We start from the raw sequence: 18,998 nt of genomic DNA, 5'->3' as shown, positions 1-18,998 counted from the left end.
GTTTGATATAAACTTACTTGTGAAATGTAATTCCCGTCTGCTTTTTCGCTAGCCTATTTGTACAACCATAAGCACAACACGAATTTTTTTTATTCTTTCTTGAACACGTAATTTCCACCTGCTACTATAACTATTTCATCTTTCTTGAGACATGTCTTGTCTTCTCTTATTCATCTCACCACTTCAATAATAGAAGCTCCTTGTTTGATATAAACTTACTTGTGAAATGTAATTCCCGTCTGCTTTTTCGCTAGCCTATTCGTACAACCATAAGCACAACATGACATTGTTTTATTTCATTAAAAACACCATTTCAAACTTGTATTCGCCGTTTGTTTTGGTCGCATTAGTGGGCGTGTCCCAAAAAGCAAAATGACTTCAGCATCCACGCCAAACAACCACTCCCTAACTTCTTACCTCCATGAGTCAGCTGATGTTGGTGGGTAATATTTTGATGTTTACATTTTTGAACATTGTGTAAAACTGGCTAAAAGAGAAGGAACTTAAAAAAAGGAAATATGAAAATTTTCCAGAATAAAGATGTTCTGTTTGGTGCATTTTCTGGCACTTTAACAAAAGATGTGAAGAAGTTGTGTCGGACAGAAATACGTGATTATGCAGTAGCAATCGGTTTAGTCAGGGGTGCCCACAAGGGGGGGTGACGACGCAGACTGCGTCATTAAAATTTCAGGGGGGGGGGGGGGGGGTGGTTAAAAGATGAGAAAAATGTATATATTATTTACATAATTATAGCTTCTAATGTGAAAATACGTTTCTGGTGCTTAGAAGATTGAAAGGGATCTTGTAAATTAAATTGACAACCCCGCACTTTCCTCAACAAAAGCAGTTTGGCATTTATTTTTATTTATTTATTTGTTTGCCTCCTGTTTTCTCTAGTACATACTAGAAGGGAGTTGTCAATATACAAAATACAAACAAAAAATTAAAACATATAGACAAACACAAATCTTAAATACAAAACATAACCACACTGCTGGATACTACAATCTTTGTCTTGGCAATATTATTTAGGTTGCTGATACATCCTAACCACCATACTTGCTGAAATACAAAAACCAGCATATTAATATGCTTATACCCTAAGGTATTCTTCAACTGAATAAAATGATTTTTTTACAAAATATTTCTTTAGTTCTTGTTTAAACCTTTTTAAATGGACAATTTCCTTAATTTCAGTTGGTAATTTATTAATTAGTTTGATACTACTGTAGTAGGGTCCTTGTGAAAATAGTTTTGTTCTATGTGTGATTAAATGTAAATCACATCTATTTCTAGTTTGATAACTGTGTATATTACTATTTGATATTACTGTGGAGTTACGCATTGTGTAAAGTATAGTATGAAAAATGTACAGGCAAGGAAAAGTCATAATATTTCATTGTTTAAACAATGGTTTGCAGTGAGTCCTTTGTGTCTTACCATTTATTATTCTAACTATCTTTTTTTCAATTTTAAACACTTTTTTGAACAGTGATGCGTTTCCCCAAAAAATAATTCCATATCATCTGTCGGTTCAGGATGGAAATATTACCTGATATGACCAAAATTATTATTAGAAAATCAGTTTTAATTAATGCAAAATGTGATAAAATATAATACTAAAAAAGTATAATATTATAAAATAATTGAGTAGGGTAAATCATTGAGAAAATGGCATAAAAAATTTCGGGCAGGGGGGGTGAGTCATAGTGTTTGTGGGTGGGGGGGGTGGGTGGGCACCTCTGGTTTAGTCATAAACGACAAAGACTATGCCAATTGCCCCACAGATAGTAGCTGTAGAAATATTGTGCATGTCTGCTATGCAGTGGTATTGCACACCACTGCCAAGCCAGTGTAGTGCTATTTGCAGTGGTTGCTTAGGTGAAAGTGCCTGGTTCCGTGCTGTTGGATGGAATAAAAAGGTTCAATGCTTGTGAGCACATAATTAAAAACACCACGTGTTAACCTTACACGTTCATTGTACTCATTGTTTCCTCTAACGTATAGGTTTTCCTTTCTTGAAAATGTTTCGGACTTCTTACTATTACATCATCATCTTCACTTCCACTAGAATCTGAAGATTCCATTTTCTTTGTTAAATTTTTGTACTACACAAACAGCTACCACTGCTGTTCTCTAAAAAATTGATGACTCTTAAAATGATTTATTATAGAGCCAAGATTGATAAATTTCAGTGCTAATAATCAGTGCAATATATTTGTGTTTGAAGTTTATGAAACACTCTTGATTTTGAACTCATTTTATCACTCATTATTAGGAGTCCTACACTACTAGCTACTTTTTTACACTACTAGTTTTATGAAACAAAAATTATAATTAGTACTTCTATGACTACTGACTCCTAATTATGAGACTAATAAGTTTTATGAAATAGGGCCCTGGGCCCTGTTTCATAAAACTTATTAGTCTCCTAATTAGGAGTGAGGAGTAATAAAAGTAGCTGCTAATTTCAAGTTGTGTTTCATAAAAATTAAAACTTATTAGTCTCCTAATTAGGAGTGATGAGTAATAAAAGTAGTTCCTAATTTTATATTCTGTTTCATAAAGCTAGTAGTGTAAAAAAGTAGCTAGTAGTGCAGGACTCCTAATAACGAGTAATATTAGAAGTTCAAAACCAAGATTGTTTCATAAACTTCAGACACTTATAATTAGGACTGTTTAATAGCACTGAAATTTATCAGTGTTGACTCCATGATAAATTATTTTATAAGTTAAAACTATTGGTAGACTCAGGTTTGTGGGTTACAAAAGTTTGTTAAATAATGGAATCCTCAGATTCTAGTGAAAGTGAAGATGATGTTATAGTAAGACGTCCTAGATTTTTTCATGAAAGGAAAAGCTATAGGTTGTTAGAGGAATTATATGAGTACAATGAACGTTTTAAATTAACACGTGGTGTTTTTAATTATGTGTTGACAAGCATTGAGGCTATGTTATCCCATCCAACAGCAAGAAACCAGGCACTTTCAGCTAAACAAAACTCCAAATAGCACTGCACTGGCTTGGCAGTGGTGTGCAATACCACTGTGTTGCCAGGGGCGTAGCCAGGGGGGGGGGGGGAGGGGGTTTAGGGGTTCAACCCCCCCCCCCCCCCCCCAGCACCAAATCCTTAATTAATTTCTTATTCATCACTCGAACAAATTTCATATTAAAATTAATAAAATTTTTACCATTACAATATTTAAATTTAAGTACCGAAAACTGCTAAAATAGCACTATTTTACACCTTAAAATCCACATTTTCCCGGGGAGGACGCCCGGACCCCCTGCTTTAATACGGAAGGGGGAGGGGGGGGGCATGCTTCTTAACACCCTCCATACACAAATCCTGGCTCGTGTGTTCCGAAACAGTTCTTTGTGTGACAGAATGGAATTGGATTGAAGACCTTTCCTTATTTTCCAACATTTTCCTGAGAAAATTTTCGCAATTCCTATTTTTCAGATGCCTCTTAGACATTTCACTTATATTTATTTCGTATAAACTGTGTCTCGGTTGTGCATTGTAATCGCGTCGTTCGGTAGTAAGACAGGATGAGGATTTGTGGATGTAACAGTAATCATATATAACATAAACATAAACAAAAAAACATCATCATCAGCTGACTACTAAAATAATAAAAGTAGTACTTTCTTTCAGTAGAGCATGAACTTTGTTTATGAAACAGAATTTATTACTCTACTAGCTGCTTTTTATTTCACTGCTATGTAGGAGCTAATATTATTAGTGTGTTTATGTAACAGGCCAAAGTAGTGCTCTCTTTTAGTAGAGTACGAAATTTGTTTATAAAACAGAATTTTTTGCACTACTAGCTACTTTTTATTTCACTGCTATTTAGGAACTAATATTATTACTGTGTTTATGAAATAGGCCCCTGGTGATACATTAGGACATATAGGACAATAATAGTGTATTAAATTTATTTTTTTGGATTTTCTCTGTAGTTATGATGTGCCACCAAAATTAAAAGTTTTAAAAAATTATTTATTTATGAAAAAATACATGTAATAGCAGTTTAGTAAAATAAATTTGGACAAGAGATTACATTTGTTTAAACATAGATACTGCACCTCATTCCACTCATAAGCTGGGTTGGCCACCGCTCTGGCAGGATCCCACCTGTCACTCCGCCACCCTCTCTTCATTCAGGAGACTGCAATCATCGACCATGTGTTCACTGCTGCCAGATCCGTGTTGTAAGGGGCATGATGTGCCTATTTGTTGCAGAGCTACAAACATATATCATTGTTAAATTTTGAAAAATAAATTCATCAAATTTATTTTATGGCATATTGTGTTAGTAGGTAATCACTTTACGCAAAAAAAATTTAAAACTTTTTTGTTCGTGGCTATAGCATGCACATTAAGCATGCCTATAATGATTATTTATTTCAGGCTTTAATTTTTTTGTATTTATAATATTTTCTTCTTTTTGTACAGGCTCAGCAGCTTCAAACAAATATTCAGTTCAAGGATGAAGAAAATGTATCTAACCTTAAAAAGGTAATATTTTTGAATTAATTCATAAATGCTTGAAAAATGAATCATTAATGGCCTAAACTCAAAACATAAGAATATACTTACTAATTTTTAACGTAAAGGAAAGTGAATTAATTTTAGGAAGTCATGACGATTGCAAGGAGTTTCCCTTATAATATTCCTTAACCCCTTAAAACCTAAAAAAATAAAACTGTTAGTTTATTAAATATTTAGTTGAGAAACATAATACAGTAGAATCTGTTTATTATGACTCCGCCTATATTGACGAACCGCCTATTATGACGTAATAACACAACGAAATTTGGTTTTCATATAAAATTCTCTGTTAATAAGTCGGATATAATGACTTTGCTTACAGTGACATGTCTCTTATTTTGACCCATTTTTAATCATTTATGTCCGGTAATAATGACCGACATGATTATTTACACCTTCGGCAATGTTCGTTAATTCCCGATGACGTGGCACGTGGCTCGTTTTTGTTTTGAACCTCAGTGAGTAATTGACACTTGAAGGTCACGCATTGTTGTTTGTGATTTCTGTGGATATAATGTCATCTAATCGCCATAAAGCATTTACAATTGATGAGAAAGGTGCAATTATATGCAGATTAGAAAATGAAGAATCAAACTCTTCTCTCCCAAAGAAATTTGGCGTGGGTCATTCGACAATATCAATGATTTTCAAAAACAAGAACCGGATTAAGCAGTCATTCAATTCAAATGTTTAGAAACCGAAGAGACTTCGAAAATCGCGACAAGAAAATGTTGATCAAGCTTTAATTCAGTGGTTTTAAATCACGAGAAACAAGGGAATACTTGTAAGCGGCCCTATGCTACAGGAAATGGCAAATATTTTTGCCACGCATTTTGGTATTCTCGACTTTAATTGTTCTGCAAGCTTGATCAGTCGTTTTAAAGTTCGACATAACATTGTGGCGGGAAAATTTGTCGGTGAATCTCCATCTGTTAATCAAAATTCAACAACTAACTGGTTGACGTCTGTGTGGCCCAATCTACAAAGACAATTTTCTGATGATGAGATTTTTAATGTTGATGAAACGACTGTTTTACTAATTAATGCTGGACAAAACTTTGACATTTAAAGGTGAGAATTATAGTGGAGGCAAGTTGTTAAAAGACAGAATAACTTTCATGGTAGCAGCAAATATGAGTGGCACAGAGAAAAATAAATTGCTTGTTATTGGAAAGTCACAAAAACCAAGATGTTTTAGCAGTGTCAAATCGTTACCTGTCGATTATGCTAACAATTGTAGAGCTTGGATGACGTCAGAGCATTTTGAAAAATGGCTTCGAATTTGGGATCGATCGTGATTTGGTGAAGAAGAAGAAAATTATTTTATTATGGTTGATAATCGCCCGGCGCATCCTAATGTTACTGATTTTAAGTCTATAACACTTGCTTTACTTCCGCCTAATACAACATCAGTACTACAGCCAATGGATCAGGGAATAATACGATGACTGAAAACTAATTTTAGAAAAAAACCTTGTGCTCAAAATGATTAATTGTCTTGATGCTAATGAAAACAACTGTTCTACGAAAATAACGGTGCTAGATGCAATTCTGATGGTTAATGAACCATGAATGAAATGTCACAAAGTACCATTCACAGCTGTTTCAAACATGCTGGATTGATTGGGAACCACGACGGTTTACCTGTTCAAACAGCAAAACATGAATTTGATGAAGATGACGTCCCTTTATCTTTGTGGTCACGAAACCTAAATTCAGATTCTTTAGCAGCACCGGAAATGTGGGAAGATTGTATTGACATTGATAGTGCTTTTCTCACATCCGAAGAATCCACAGAATAAAACATCGTACTGTGCTGTTACATGACTGTCCCACGCACAGAAAAAGTATTGTTTTTATTATAAATAACATTTTTTAATTATTGTTATTATTTGTTTACATTTTTATGTTTTGCTCTATTGTTGTGTATTTGGACATATCTACGACTACCATATTCTATGGCGTAGCCCAAGTGACTTGAAGCTCAATTAGCAAGACCCCTCTAGGGAGCAATTGACTGAAACGGCAAATTGAACTTTTTCTACGTAATTTGCATAACAGAACTTTCATTGTTGAAAAGTCAAGTTTTAAATTTAAGACATTTTAGCATATTAAGTTGTATTGTTAAGTGTCTGTATTGTGTTTTGATGTGATAATTAAGTCAACGATCTTTGTGTCTTGGCCAATGAGAGGCCATGTTACTTAAGATAAGCGTCATTACTAAAATTAAGAGAAAAGTCTTGGAATAACGACGGCGTTGGCTAGATAGCCTGGGTTTCAATCCCCTTAAAAATCTGAATTATCTGCGAGCTAATTAGATCATCCTATTACTAGGATGTTTTCAATCGTCGTCTGAATATAAATAGGGCACGTCCTGTATGACGTGTAATGAGGAGTGAATTACTGTGAGTAAAATACTGACTCATGATGCTATTTTGAAAGAAACGTATTTCTGCATTAACGTATTTTAACATTGCCGACGGACATATAAATATTGAGTTTTGTGCTGAACACATTAAAGACTTATTGAGATAAACATTTGTTAAAGCCAATTACAAATTCTGATCTTCACTTTAATTAGTTCTAACCCAGAGGTGAAATGAGACGGAGCTCTCATGATGCTCTACCACAACTATACACTGAATTCAGCCGAGGTACACTAAAATTAAGTTAAATTACGAAGATAGTAAATAAACATTTTTTTTCTCACACTAAATTCGATTCTAGATTGAGATCAACAGACATAATTAATTTGAACTGTATGAACTTATGTTGTGTTTTTTTCATGTGTGCAACATACCTCCTGTTATTTAAGATAACATAATAGTATACCACTGGTCCAACCATTAATTAGGGAGCGTTCAAGTATTACGTAACGAATTTAGGGGGAGGGGGGGAGGTCTTGTAAAACGTTACGATGCGTTACAGGGAAGGGAGGGGGGTTTGACCTACGCGTTACGAAACATTTTTTTTTTTTTAACCCTTCAGAACGGTCGCGTAGAGACAGATTGTTTCACGCATTTTTTAAAACTTTTTTTTCTCAAAATTTCAAATGGCATGATAGCTTAAATTTTTTTTTACCTTCACAAAATTGCTTCTGCTTGCTTTACAAGATTAGTGAATATTGTTTTTTTTTTTTAACTCCAAACGTAAAGCAAAAAAAAAATATATGAATCAGGTATTTGCAGAAGGTCGCATGTCCAAAAACATGAATTGTGAGAAAAACACAAAAAACTGGTTTGCATGTGGCCATATAATTCTAGCATTAAATGGAATTTTGTATACACACCATAATACTACAGAAATGATGGCACATGATAATAATTGTGTTACATCGTAAAATAACATATGTACAAATATTTAAATCTGCTGGACTTATGCCCTTTTACAAATATAACCCTAAACTGTCACTGGCATCACTTCTGAAAATGAAACAAAAATGTTACTCTATGTATTTAAGAGATATAATAATTGAAAACACATGTTAGCAATGAATGATATTAGTTCTGGAAACAGTAGGTAGCACTTAGTGATTGTCCATTGTGACTGGCAAACGAAGCACATCTTCATAAAATGCTATAGCTTCTTCACTTACTGTAACGTACTGCTTACATTTCGCAATATCGAGGAGTTTTTCCTTCCTGATTGCAACATGTCCTTCTGGATATGCGTGTCTTGTTGGTTGTGTAGGGATGTCATTTTTGTATGGGAGGCTTAGGTAAAACGTATGCCGAATAAGTCCATTAATATGTTCGCTCACACTTACAGTACCTTTTGCATCTGATGTGTATGTACAGTCATAATATTTGGAAATAGTGAAGTGTTCCTTTCGATCTCTTGGTACTTCTCGTTTGGATGTTTCTAACGAGGTAGCTGTTCTTTTATAACACGAAGGCCACCATCCCTTAAAATCTAGGATATCGTACGAGTCAACCATTTTCACTTCAAAGTTGTTTTTGGCGGAAGAGCTGACAATGATTTCTACATACTCTTTAGGAGTATAAATTCTATCAATGTGTTTGATAGCTCTTTTAACAACTGCAAAATTCCTGTCGCATGGCAGGTATGAATGTCCACGCTGTGGAAAGTACTGGTGGATGTTCTGAAATCTGCCTGTATCAGTTAAAGCCATCATGAACCGTGAAACTGTATTATTTGTATTATTTCGGTTTTGACCAGGGCAGCCGTCTGAGAATACATGTAGTTCTCTAACATTTGACTTAATGTACGTCGCAATATAATCGAGAATGAATGAACACACCTCGTTTGGTCCTTTGTGTGCTTGGCCTTCGTGATAAATATAAAACACTGACTTCCCAGTCCTCAGATCGTGAATGTTGCATACAAAAACCCACAATTGGCGCAAATAAAATATTTCTTGAACAGGAATATGTGGCAGTGGTACATTTTGCATGAAATCAATAACTATTCCTGCAATACTGTCATCTTTCGCACACATTTCTGTAACAAGTTTCATTTGATGGTGAAATTTGTTTGCTTTCCTAAGATGCACTAGTTTCTCAGTCTCCGCAACACCCTTCATACCAGCCGTCAGATGTGGATTCTTTAATTTGGCTGACAGTTGTTCACATTTCGAACACGTATCTACTTGCGGTTGGCCGAATGAAAGGGAAAAGTTGTCTCTGAAATATTTTGTGTAGTATTTGTAAGAGACTTTAGAAGTTGGATTCTGTTCTTTAAACATACCATACATTTTGGTTACATTGAGCCTAGCATCTAAATAAAATACATCTCTAGACGAGTAATGAGACTCATGTACCGGAAAGGATTCAATATGTTCGTGGATTTTTCTCAGCTCTTCACCTGCTATTTCTCTTCCATTTCTATGTTTTCCACGTTTTTCTTTTGGGATTTTACCTTGTGAAAGTAATGTACATAAACGGCGTACGCGTTTTGCCGTAATACCATGTAAGGCAATAAAAGCATTGCGGCAAACTTTGATCCTTTCAGAATCACATACTACATTATAAATGAAAGAATTTGCCTTTGTTGAGCCCTCACCACTTCGGGGTCGCCTCCGCTGAATAGGTACTGATTGGATTAATCCTTGGAGGTAAATATCTTGCTCATTCTTTGTGTCGTAGCCATTTATCCTTTGGATCACATCAATTTGCTGGTACTCAGTAAAATGTCCAAAGCACCGTTTCTTGCAGCTGTAAGAAACATAACATATTTTATTAGAACAAATTAATAATCTTACAATAGCACACACAAAAATGTCGAATAAACACGATGTTTTAGGTTTATACAATAATATAATGTTAATATCTTTACACGTAGGTTATGTTGGGTATGATTGCATTTTTATGTACTGAAAGGTTCACTTACTTGCATTGGGATCCCGTTTGTCTGGCACGAATTTCTTTTCCTGCATGGTTTGTGTGAGGCAAACCCTTTATTTTTGCCTTTTTTATCATATTTCGCTTATAACTATCATCATTTCTTACACCTTTTCGTTTCTTAGTACAGTTGCTATCCATTTTCGACTGTATGTGTTCCATTCAGAAAACAAAACAATGTTAACTAAATGTAAACAAAATAATTACGATAAAATGCCACTGTTGCCAACTGTTGTTCCTACAACCATAGAGGTTTTACTATATAGAGTGAAGCTTACATAACAAGAAATCATAAACATATTTTGCTTATTTGTATATAATGCTGTTACCACTCCATAAAATATTATCTCTATGAAGGAACCTCACAAATATTTCATTTGAAAAAAAGTATCAAGTCCACGACATATACTTTTCATTTTCAAAAGGTGCCATGTCCAGGACATGAGACCTTTTGCAAATTCCCTAAAAATTCATAGTGCATTTAACTGTGCTTAATGTATTGGACTTTGGACCTTTTCCTGCTGAACAGATAGCCCTTACTTCATAGATCATTTTCATGGTTATAACTCATTTTCGCTAAAAAGTGGACTTTGTACCTTTTGCAAATTCCTGATTCATATATATATTTATCAACAGCTGTGATAGTTTTTCTCGTCACTCCAGTAAAGTAGTTAAAAAAAAAATACCTCTATTCGGATGGCTTCGTTATACTTCGGTTGTCAACGTAGACTCCAATCGCCATATTAGAAATTATATAGGTATTTATATTCAAAATACACTGTTTTCTATGTGTGAGATTTTCTCTCATCACAACAGTAATGATGTGGTACGAAAGACGATTGGTCTGAAAGGTTAATAAAAAAAACTAGTGAATTAAAATCTCCCAAGTTGGCAACCCTTTTTGTTTATTTTTTATGGAGGATTCCCGATTGAATTGTTCGTATTTTGTTCTCCCAATATGGCAACCCTTTTCGTTTATGTGCTCCAAGCACTCGCCCGACTGTATGAAAATTGACAACTACGATGTTTCGGCGGAATATAGAAACCCTGAAGATAACTTGCAGGATCCAGCAGAACCTAATATGGTGTGGTATAGCGCTCACGTCCGTGAATCGCAATATTTCTTGCAAGTTATTAAATGCGCGGATGAATCCTGCTGTTCCCGCTTGAGGAGTGCATTAAAATCTGTCTTTCCAGAAACTTTCCTGCCGCCACCCTGCCCAATCCTTCAAACCGCAAACAAGTTCGTGGTACCTTGTCAGATAGATAGAGGATCATGCAAGTTTTCGCCACTTCTTGTGAGGTTGTCTGTTGATCTGTCGCCTCCTCTAGAAGGGTTTAAACAGATGCCTTACGATTTCTTTTGCCCATCAGTACAATCCGACCTAAAGAACCGAGTATGTTCAACCTGTAGGTTTTTTTTACATCCCACAAGAGTGTGCAAATGCACAATCGTTACATGCATGGCAAGACTGCCCAAGACCTTCGTGAAAGTTGAGTACGGCCACAGCGACTTGCTGCAAGAAGGGCAAATGAGCTTCTCTGCATTGTGCGTCGCTGTGAAACATCGTCTGAGGATGCCGATTGGCTGGACGAAGACGAAGTTGATGCAAGCGGGTTAACAATTCCGGAACCCTCTTCGTCTGCTCTCCGGATGCCAGTAATGAAAGAATCTGAGTGGCTGGCAAACCCATGGACAGAGGAGCAGTAAAACTCCAATTGAATTGTTTTTTTTTACAATCTACTTATTTTAATTATGGCTAATTTTATTTTAAATGTTTTTCATTTTCGTTCGATCGTATTCTTAAATACGATTATATTTTGACAAATATATTTTATTGCAGTTAGTTTTATGTTTGTAATTGCATTGCCAAAGGTAAAAATAATTATTAGAAATAAAATTTGTTGTTTAATTTTAAAAGCTTTATTAGTAAAACGCTAACATAGGAGAATGCATGAGAAGAACAGTGGCGGATAAAGCAAAAAGTGTGTAAGGACAGAGCCAAGTCAGGAAAACGACGTAATTAAATGTATGATTGCTAAATGTATGATTGAGTAGTAAAAATTTATTAGGACAAAAAAAAACATTAGAAAGCTCTTGCTTTTAAAAACAAGACATTTCAAATGTTAATAAATAACATTAACGCGATTAAAACAATAACAAAGGTATTTTAGTGACTTATTCCGGTACGTTACGCCACATAATTGTGACTTTTAGGTAAAAATGGTCACTTGGGGTTACGTAACGTTTTACTAGGGGGGAGGGGGGTTACAGAAAAATGTTACGGCGCATTGCATGGGGGGGAGGGGGGTCAAAAATATCAAAAAATTGTGTTACGTAATACTTGAATGCTCCCTTATCTATATTTTATCTGATTAAAGATTATTTGTCAAATCCTATGTTACCCTGTTATCATTTTTCTGTGTATATGCTTGTTTTCATAATGACCTTAATTGACCTGTTGTCAATCTCATGCCAATTCTAGATTTGGAGTGTGAAATTCTTTCCTTTTTTTTTTTTTTTGTCTTATGTACCACACTACATAAGGGTGGCGCCCAGATACATATTTGAATTTAACCAAAGAGTCTATGCTCGACAGAGTATTAATAATCAGAGTAATTAATATCCAGAGAGAACTATTTATTGTTTATAATATTATTAAATCTGACAACAGTTTAGTGCAGATAATAGTTCATGAACTATACACACTTATAGTTTTCAGAGTGGCAACTCAACTAGTGGGGCCCGATTTGCTTGTGTCAAATCTGCTAGGTTTGTTTACATGCAAGCATTTAATTGAACTTTAAAGTGGACAGGATAGTTTGTGTAATTGGCAATTGTAGTCGTGTTAAAGATCTTACACAATGGCTCAGCAGACATACAACGCAGATCCAACAGTGTATGTGAAGAGTGTCCCACTACACACAGATCAGACAGTGACACATCGACAGCCGTGGAGGACTGTAGTTCACCCGAAACAAGGGGAATGAATGCACCTACACACTCACCCACACAGCATAGTGAGAGGTTAGGGCGGCCAGTGTCACCTCGTCCCACAGGAGAGATAACACAAGAACATGACATACCAACCACTACACCAGGAACATCCACATTAAGTCCTGACCTAACACAGATGCTCCAACAGATGTTCCAACAACTGTCTAGGCAGGCGGAATTACTCACAAAGCAGACAGAACAATCTGAGAGCAGGATCATGGCACAATTCTCCAAGCAAACGGAACACGCAGAACAAATGGAGGCGAAACTAGGTCTGACTTGCTCTAGTTTACAGAGTCTGGAACATAGCATAGAGGAGAAGCTGGTACAGCAGCAAAGGGAAATTGAGCAGGTAGTGGAGAAAGTGACCCAGACAAGTGAGCGAGTAGGGGAGTTGGAAACACAACTACTATCCATTCGCAAGAATGTGACGCTGGAACAACATGGTCTGAGGGAGTTTTGTCAACGCAGTAAGGCGAGCATGAGGGACGAGCTGCATGGGCAGACTCGACGCTCGAGGTTAGGCTGGAAGACATAGAGGTAGCGACATCTAACCTACGAGATTGCCTGCAGAATTTAACTGTAAGCCAGAGCCGTACACCTGACACAACTGGTAGTACACAGCGAGAGGCACCTGAAGTGCCACCTACAGGTACAGGTAGACAGCTGTACACCACACCTGGGTGCAGTTGTGACATCCACACTGCAGAGTCACTACCCAGACAGCCTGCAGAGACTAGGGCATCAGTTGTACCTAGAGCACCTACAACAACAGAGCGCCATTTGGACCCGGTTGCTCTCATGCACCATCCAGCAAAGCTGTGGACAGACGCCATGCCTACTTTCACTGGCAGAGCCAATGAGAGTCCTATGAGATTCCTCAGAAAATTCAAGGAATATGCAGCCATGTTTAACCTAACCGACGGAGAGATTTTGAAATGCCTGAACAACGCGTTAAAGGGTTAAGCATTCTATTGGTGGGAGCTGACTAGCACCAACACCCACAGCTTCGACCAGTTCAGGGAACTGTTCAGACTACAATACTGGAACATCAGAATCCAGAGTAACCTGAGGGCACAACTCCACACAGAGAAATATGATCCAAGGAAGGGCACATCTCTAGAGGCACACTTGTCTGCTATGTACGACAATACCAGGTATTTGGACTTAGAAGCAGTTGTCTGGCCTACACTACCGTGATGTCACTGAGTTCCGTGACCGGCTGCTCAACTACGATAAGCTCGAGAAACTGGATCGAGTAGTACCCAGGACAGAGGAGGCAGACCGAGCACCACCTCACCAGAAGCAGCACCAGGTCAACCCTTACTGGCAAGGCCGTGAGGGAAAACAGAAACCGGAGCGCCAGGCCGCAGTCAACTACATGAGCTGGCAGGCAAGGGGGGAAGCACCTCGTGGTAACGGTGTGCACTACCACAACAGATATCAGAAGGCACCCTACAACCGGAAGCGCACCTGGTGGCCCAGCAACAGGGGATACCACAGCGGCGAAGAAGGGGCAGAACGAGCCAGGAAGAGTGCCAGTTACGAAGAGAGGAGGCAGTCCAACTCGCCGGAGCAACGGCCACCCAGGGAATCCCGCAACTTCGGTCGTCGTGCCTCGTCTGATGACGAGAGGGAATACCATTACAACCAGCATCGCAGGATGAAAGAGAGGCAGTACCACAACCAACGCGAAGATTCCCGCCTGCCATACTACCGAAGCCCCAAGACGACAGATAGCGGTGGAGGCAAGGCCCATTTCAGCCACCCGTCTGAGCAACCGGCGTCGCCCAACAGGATGTTTCGCCAGAGCCAACAACCAGGAGCAACGAATCAGCATGGAGCACGTCCACACTATCTGCTAGACAACCCTGTTGCGGCAGAGTTCAAGTCGGCAGTCCAGGAAGCTGCAGGTACCAGTACATGGTACAACAACAACAGGACCGTGCCAGACTCGCAGGATGCGCGAGTGTCGACGGGCACTTTAAACTAGAAAGGGTTTTTGTAGGATCGCCCCGCACTGAAACCCGACCTCCAGACTCAGGGGTGACCAATGTGAGATGTATATATAGCTGTATAAGCTACCGTAAGTTCGTGTGTACCGTAATGTTGAGAGATAATGAAAGGGATTTTTTGTACAAAGAGACGGACAAGGGCATAGTACCACAATTCCATACGGTCTGCCCACAAATCAACCTAAATATATATGGGCAAGAAGTGGCTGCACTTATTGACAGTGGAGCGGAGGTGACATGTAAGTGAGGAGCTGGTATGTTTCCTGGAACGCATTGGCATGAATATTATGGTAGACATTCTAACTACTACAGTTAATCAATATATTATGAGTTACATTCCTGTCACTGTGAAAACTACTTATAGTTACCCGCATTGGTACTCAAAGCAACTTATACGAACACTAAAACATAAAAAACATTTCCATAAATTATACAAAAGAAACATGAACCTTATTACTATGCTCTATTTTCGCAGAAACGTAAAGAGGCTAAATATCTCATTTCAAGAGACAAAAATTTTTGGTTACAAACTCTAAACAACATCAAACAAATCCAAAAAAATTTTGGCATTACATAAAAATCATGAAAGAAGGATACAATCAGCCATTCTCTCTCAAGGTCAATGATACTGTCACTAATGACACATTTTGTACAGTGACGTAGCGTGCCATCTCGGCGCCTGGGGCGGGAGACCAATTTTGCCGCCCCCATTCTATAGGTGCTTGATTAAAATTAAATTTCACATGCAATGAGGTACCTTTTATTGAAGTTAAAATAGGATGAGCGGTTTTACAAGCGGATTCTACGGGCCTTATGAGCAGCGAAGTCAGAAATAACTTTGTCAAAATCAATATTAGCAGCCAATTCTTGTTCAATCGACCTTATAGCCAAGTTTGATAGTCTAGCGGAGCTCATAGTAGATCTGAGGTAATTTTTTATTAGCTTCAACTTCGAAAAACTTCTCTCACAACTTGCAACACTAATCGCCAAAGTCAAATATATACGAATCAAGATGACTATATTTGGAACCGAAATTCCGAGATTCAGTTTTTGAATGAACTGGAGGAGCTCCAGTGGTCCTTTACCACTTATATCTTCCTCTGATTCAGAACAGGCAACAACAACAAACTGCTGAAGACGCTTCCGTTTCATCTGAAACTCGTCCTTGTCGATGTCTTCTAATACATGGGAAAGATCACACTCGAACTTGCTGTCCAAAAGTTTCGCTGGCATCAAAAATCCGAACTTGTCCGATATTTCTTGAATTTGCTGGAATCGAGTCGTCATTTCTTGAATGATCCTGTCGAATGATGCGATAATCTCTCGACGGATTTCCTGTTCGTGAGACAAAGCTGCATCTTCAGAAGATTCATCGCCATGCATGCGTTTTTTCCTGCGAATTCTCGTTTTGAGTTCGATTCCGAGTTTTTCGCAGAGAGTCTTAGCAAAGTCAATTGCTTCTTGCACGAAACGGTCTCTACTTTCCACTAAGAGGGTTTTCAAAGCGCAGAGTTTCTGAGCACACTTATCCACACTTAGTCCTCGTTGCTACAGGTAAATCTGTGCGTATTTGTATTTGTATTAAGATGTTCTTATATATTTTTAATGCCTTTTTGGTAATTATATTTAATTTTCGGAGCTCCGAAGTATATGATCAAATTATAATTTTTTGGGGGAATTGTTAAAGTATTTTTTTAGTATTATTATATAGCTATTATTTTATAAGTAGTAATAGGGTATGTATTTTATGATGGATGCGCCGATTTGTGATGAAACGATTTTATGATATATATATTTATTAAATGTTGTCATATAAATGTTGCGTCTTTTTAACTTGCTGCCTCCTCTCACTGTTCGCAACCTTATTAGTATTTTTTAAGCCTGCTATTAGTTTGGGTTTTAATATTTTTTTGGGTTTACCTGCGCTCGCGGTACGGGGAAATATAGGAGTTTTACTGTGTCCCGGTTTGCGGAAGTTGTTTGGTTTGCCCTGGGTTAAGGTCAAACTTTACAGTACAATGCGTAGTACTAAATTCAATGAGTGCGAAAGAGAGGCATCGACACGGGCAGACGCGTGAAACAAAAGATTTTGTATGAGTAATTAACATAATAAGGAGTGCCGCTCAACTCGGCTCGCGCGTGGCGTGATGCGATGTTGCCGTTCCTATGTAAACAAACAAACGTTATAAAGAGCTCTGTCAGTGATTTCGCAGTTTTTCTTTTAAATAAATATTAAAAAATAGTTGGTGCGCAAAATTTGAGATAAAAATGTAACATTATAGTGTGTCTGACACATGTAATGAATGAATCATAGATCAGATCTCAACCCGCTTCACCGGCGACCCGCCCCCGCGGGCTGCCGCCCGGGGCGGGCCGCCCCCTCCGCCCCACCCATGCTACGCCACTGATTTTGTATTGCAAACAGTTTTGCGAACTATTTTTCTAGCGTTATGTAATTCCAGCCAATAACAGCACTCCTTTGATATCTGATAATACTGCTTGCTCCATTCCTATGTCCACTATTACTGAGAGTCTTGTACTTTGGGGGATCAAATCCTTGAAATCTACTATGTCAACAGGTCCAGATGGTATTCCTAATTTCATAATAAAAGGATGCTTTTTGGTTCTTGTTCCTAACCTTCAGTTTATATTCAATAGCAGTATTAAAAACAGCATCTACCCCAATATATGGAAAACTGCCAAGGTCATTCTTATACATAAAAAAGGTAGTAAATTTAATGTCACAAATTATAGGCCTATTTCTCTTTTAAATGGATTTGCTAAAGTTTTTGATAAAATAATATTTAAGGACCTTGATTTCAATCTCAAAAATAAACTATCTTATTGTCAGCATGGTTTCAGAATTGGCAAATCTACTACTACCAATCTGATAACTTTCATAAATCCAATTTATTCTGAAGTGATAACCCGAGGCCAAGTGGATGCTTGCTATTTTGATTTAGCAAAGGCTTTTGATACAGTAAACCATCAGATATTACTCAGCAAATTATCCATTATGGGATTGAGCGACAAATATATAAAATGGTTTGGCAGCTATTTGAAAGATAGGAAATACTTTGTTTCTATTAATAAAACTAAATCTGATTTACATATGGCAAACTCTGGAGTACCTCAAGGTGGTACCCTTTCTCCCCTTCTTTTCAACATTTTTATTGATGATATAACCAAAGCACTAAATTATTCTGTTGGTCTGTTATTTGCAGATGACCTAAAAATATATAGAAAAATTACTTCATTAAATGACTGTCACTTACTTCAACATGACATTTCTTCTGTTGTTGCATGGTGTAAGACTAATCTCGTTAAACTTAACTATAGTAAAACCACCACAATAACCTTCTCAAGATAATATCATCCTATTGTATTTGAATATAAACTAGACAATCGTACTATTGCAAAATCAAACTGTGTCAGAGACTTAGGTATTTTGCTAGATTCAAAATTATTCTTTCACAATCATATTGAAACACTTAGATCAAATGCTAATAAAATGTTAGCGTTGATTAAATATATCACATTTAATGCATCTAATTTAGATTCAACACTAGTCTTTATATATTCTTGGTGAGATCTAAATTTGAATATGGTTCTTTGATTTGGAATAACATTAATAAATCAGATAGTGACAAATTGGATAAAATACAATTCAAACTGATCAAAATTATAAACCTAAAAAGTAACATTAATCTAAATGTAGATTTACACTCCCTTCTTGGTTCCTTACCATTAAGAAGAGAAATATTAGATGCATTATTTGTACACAATTGTTACAAAAATACAATTAATTGTAACTATTTTCTTCACAACACTGGAATTAGAATACCTACTTTCAATAGTTGTAATCAATCTTTAATTTGTACGTTAAGTAAAACAAATGATCTATTAAACAGAATAACTAAAAATTACAATAAATATGCAAGGTTATTTCCTGAATTAGATAGCAAAATAAAATTTAAAAAAATACAACTATTCCTAACTTAATTTTTTTTTCTTTCTTATCGTTAATAATCATATTGTTTCAAGTTAGTTTTTTTTGTGTTATTCTTATT

The 18,998-nt window shown here is 36.9% G+C and overlaps 1 protein-coding gene across 1 annotated transcript in view; it reads left to right on the top strand.

Annotated features, from left to right (window-relative positions):
* The window catches only part of LOC134539266 (uncharacterized), a 98,947-nt gene that overhangs the window by 39,771 nt on the left and 40,178 nt on the right, over positions 1–18,998 (top strand). Inside the window, exon 13 of the mRNA XM_063381090.1 lies at positions 4,460–4,522. Within this exon, the coding sequence (XP_063237160.1) occupies positions 4,460–4,522 (63 nt within the window). The remainder of the gene's footprint in view (positions 1–4,459; positions 4,523–18,998) is intronic.

The sequence above is a fragment of the Bacillus rossius genome, chromosome 15 (assembly GCF_032445375.1).
Source record: "Bacillus rossius redtenbacheri isolate Brsri chromosome 15, Brsri_v3, whole genome shotgun sequence".
In the NCBI taxonomy this organism is placed as follows: Eukaryota; Metazoa; Arthropoda; class Insecta; order Phasmatodea; family Bacillidae; genus Bacillus; species Bacillus rossius.
The sequence above is the reverse complement of the archived record's forward strand: the minus strand, read 5'-3'. Positions and strand labels throughout refer to the sequence as shown.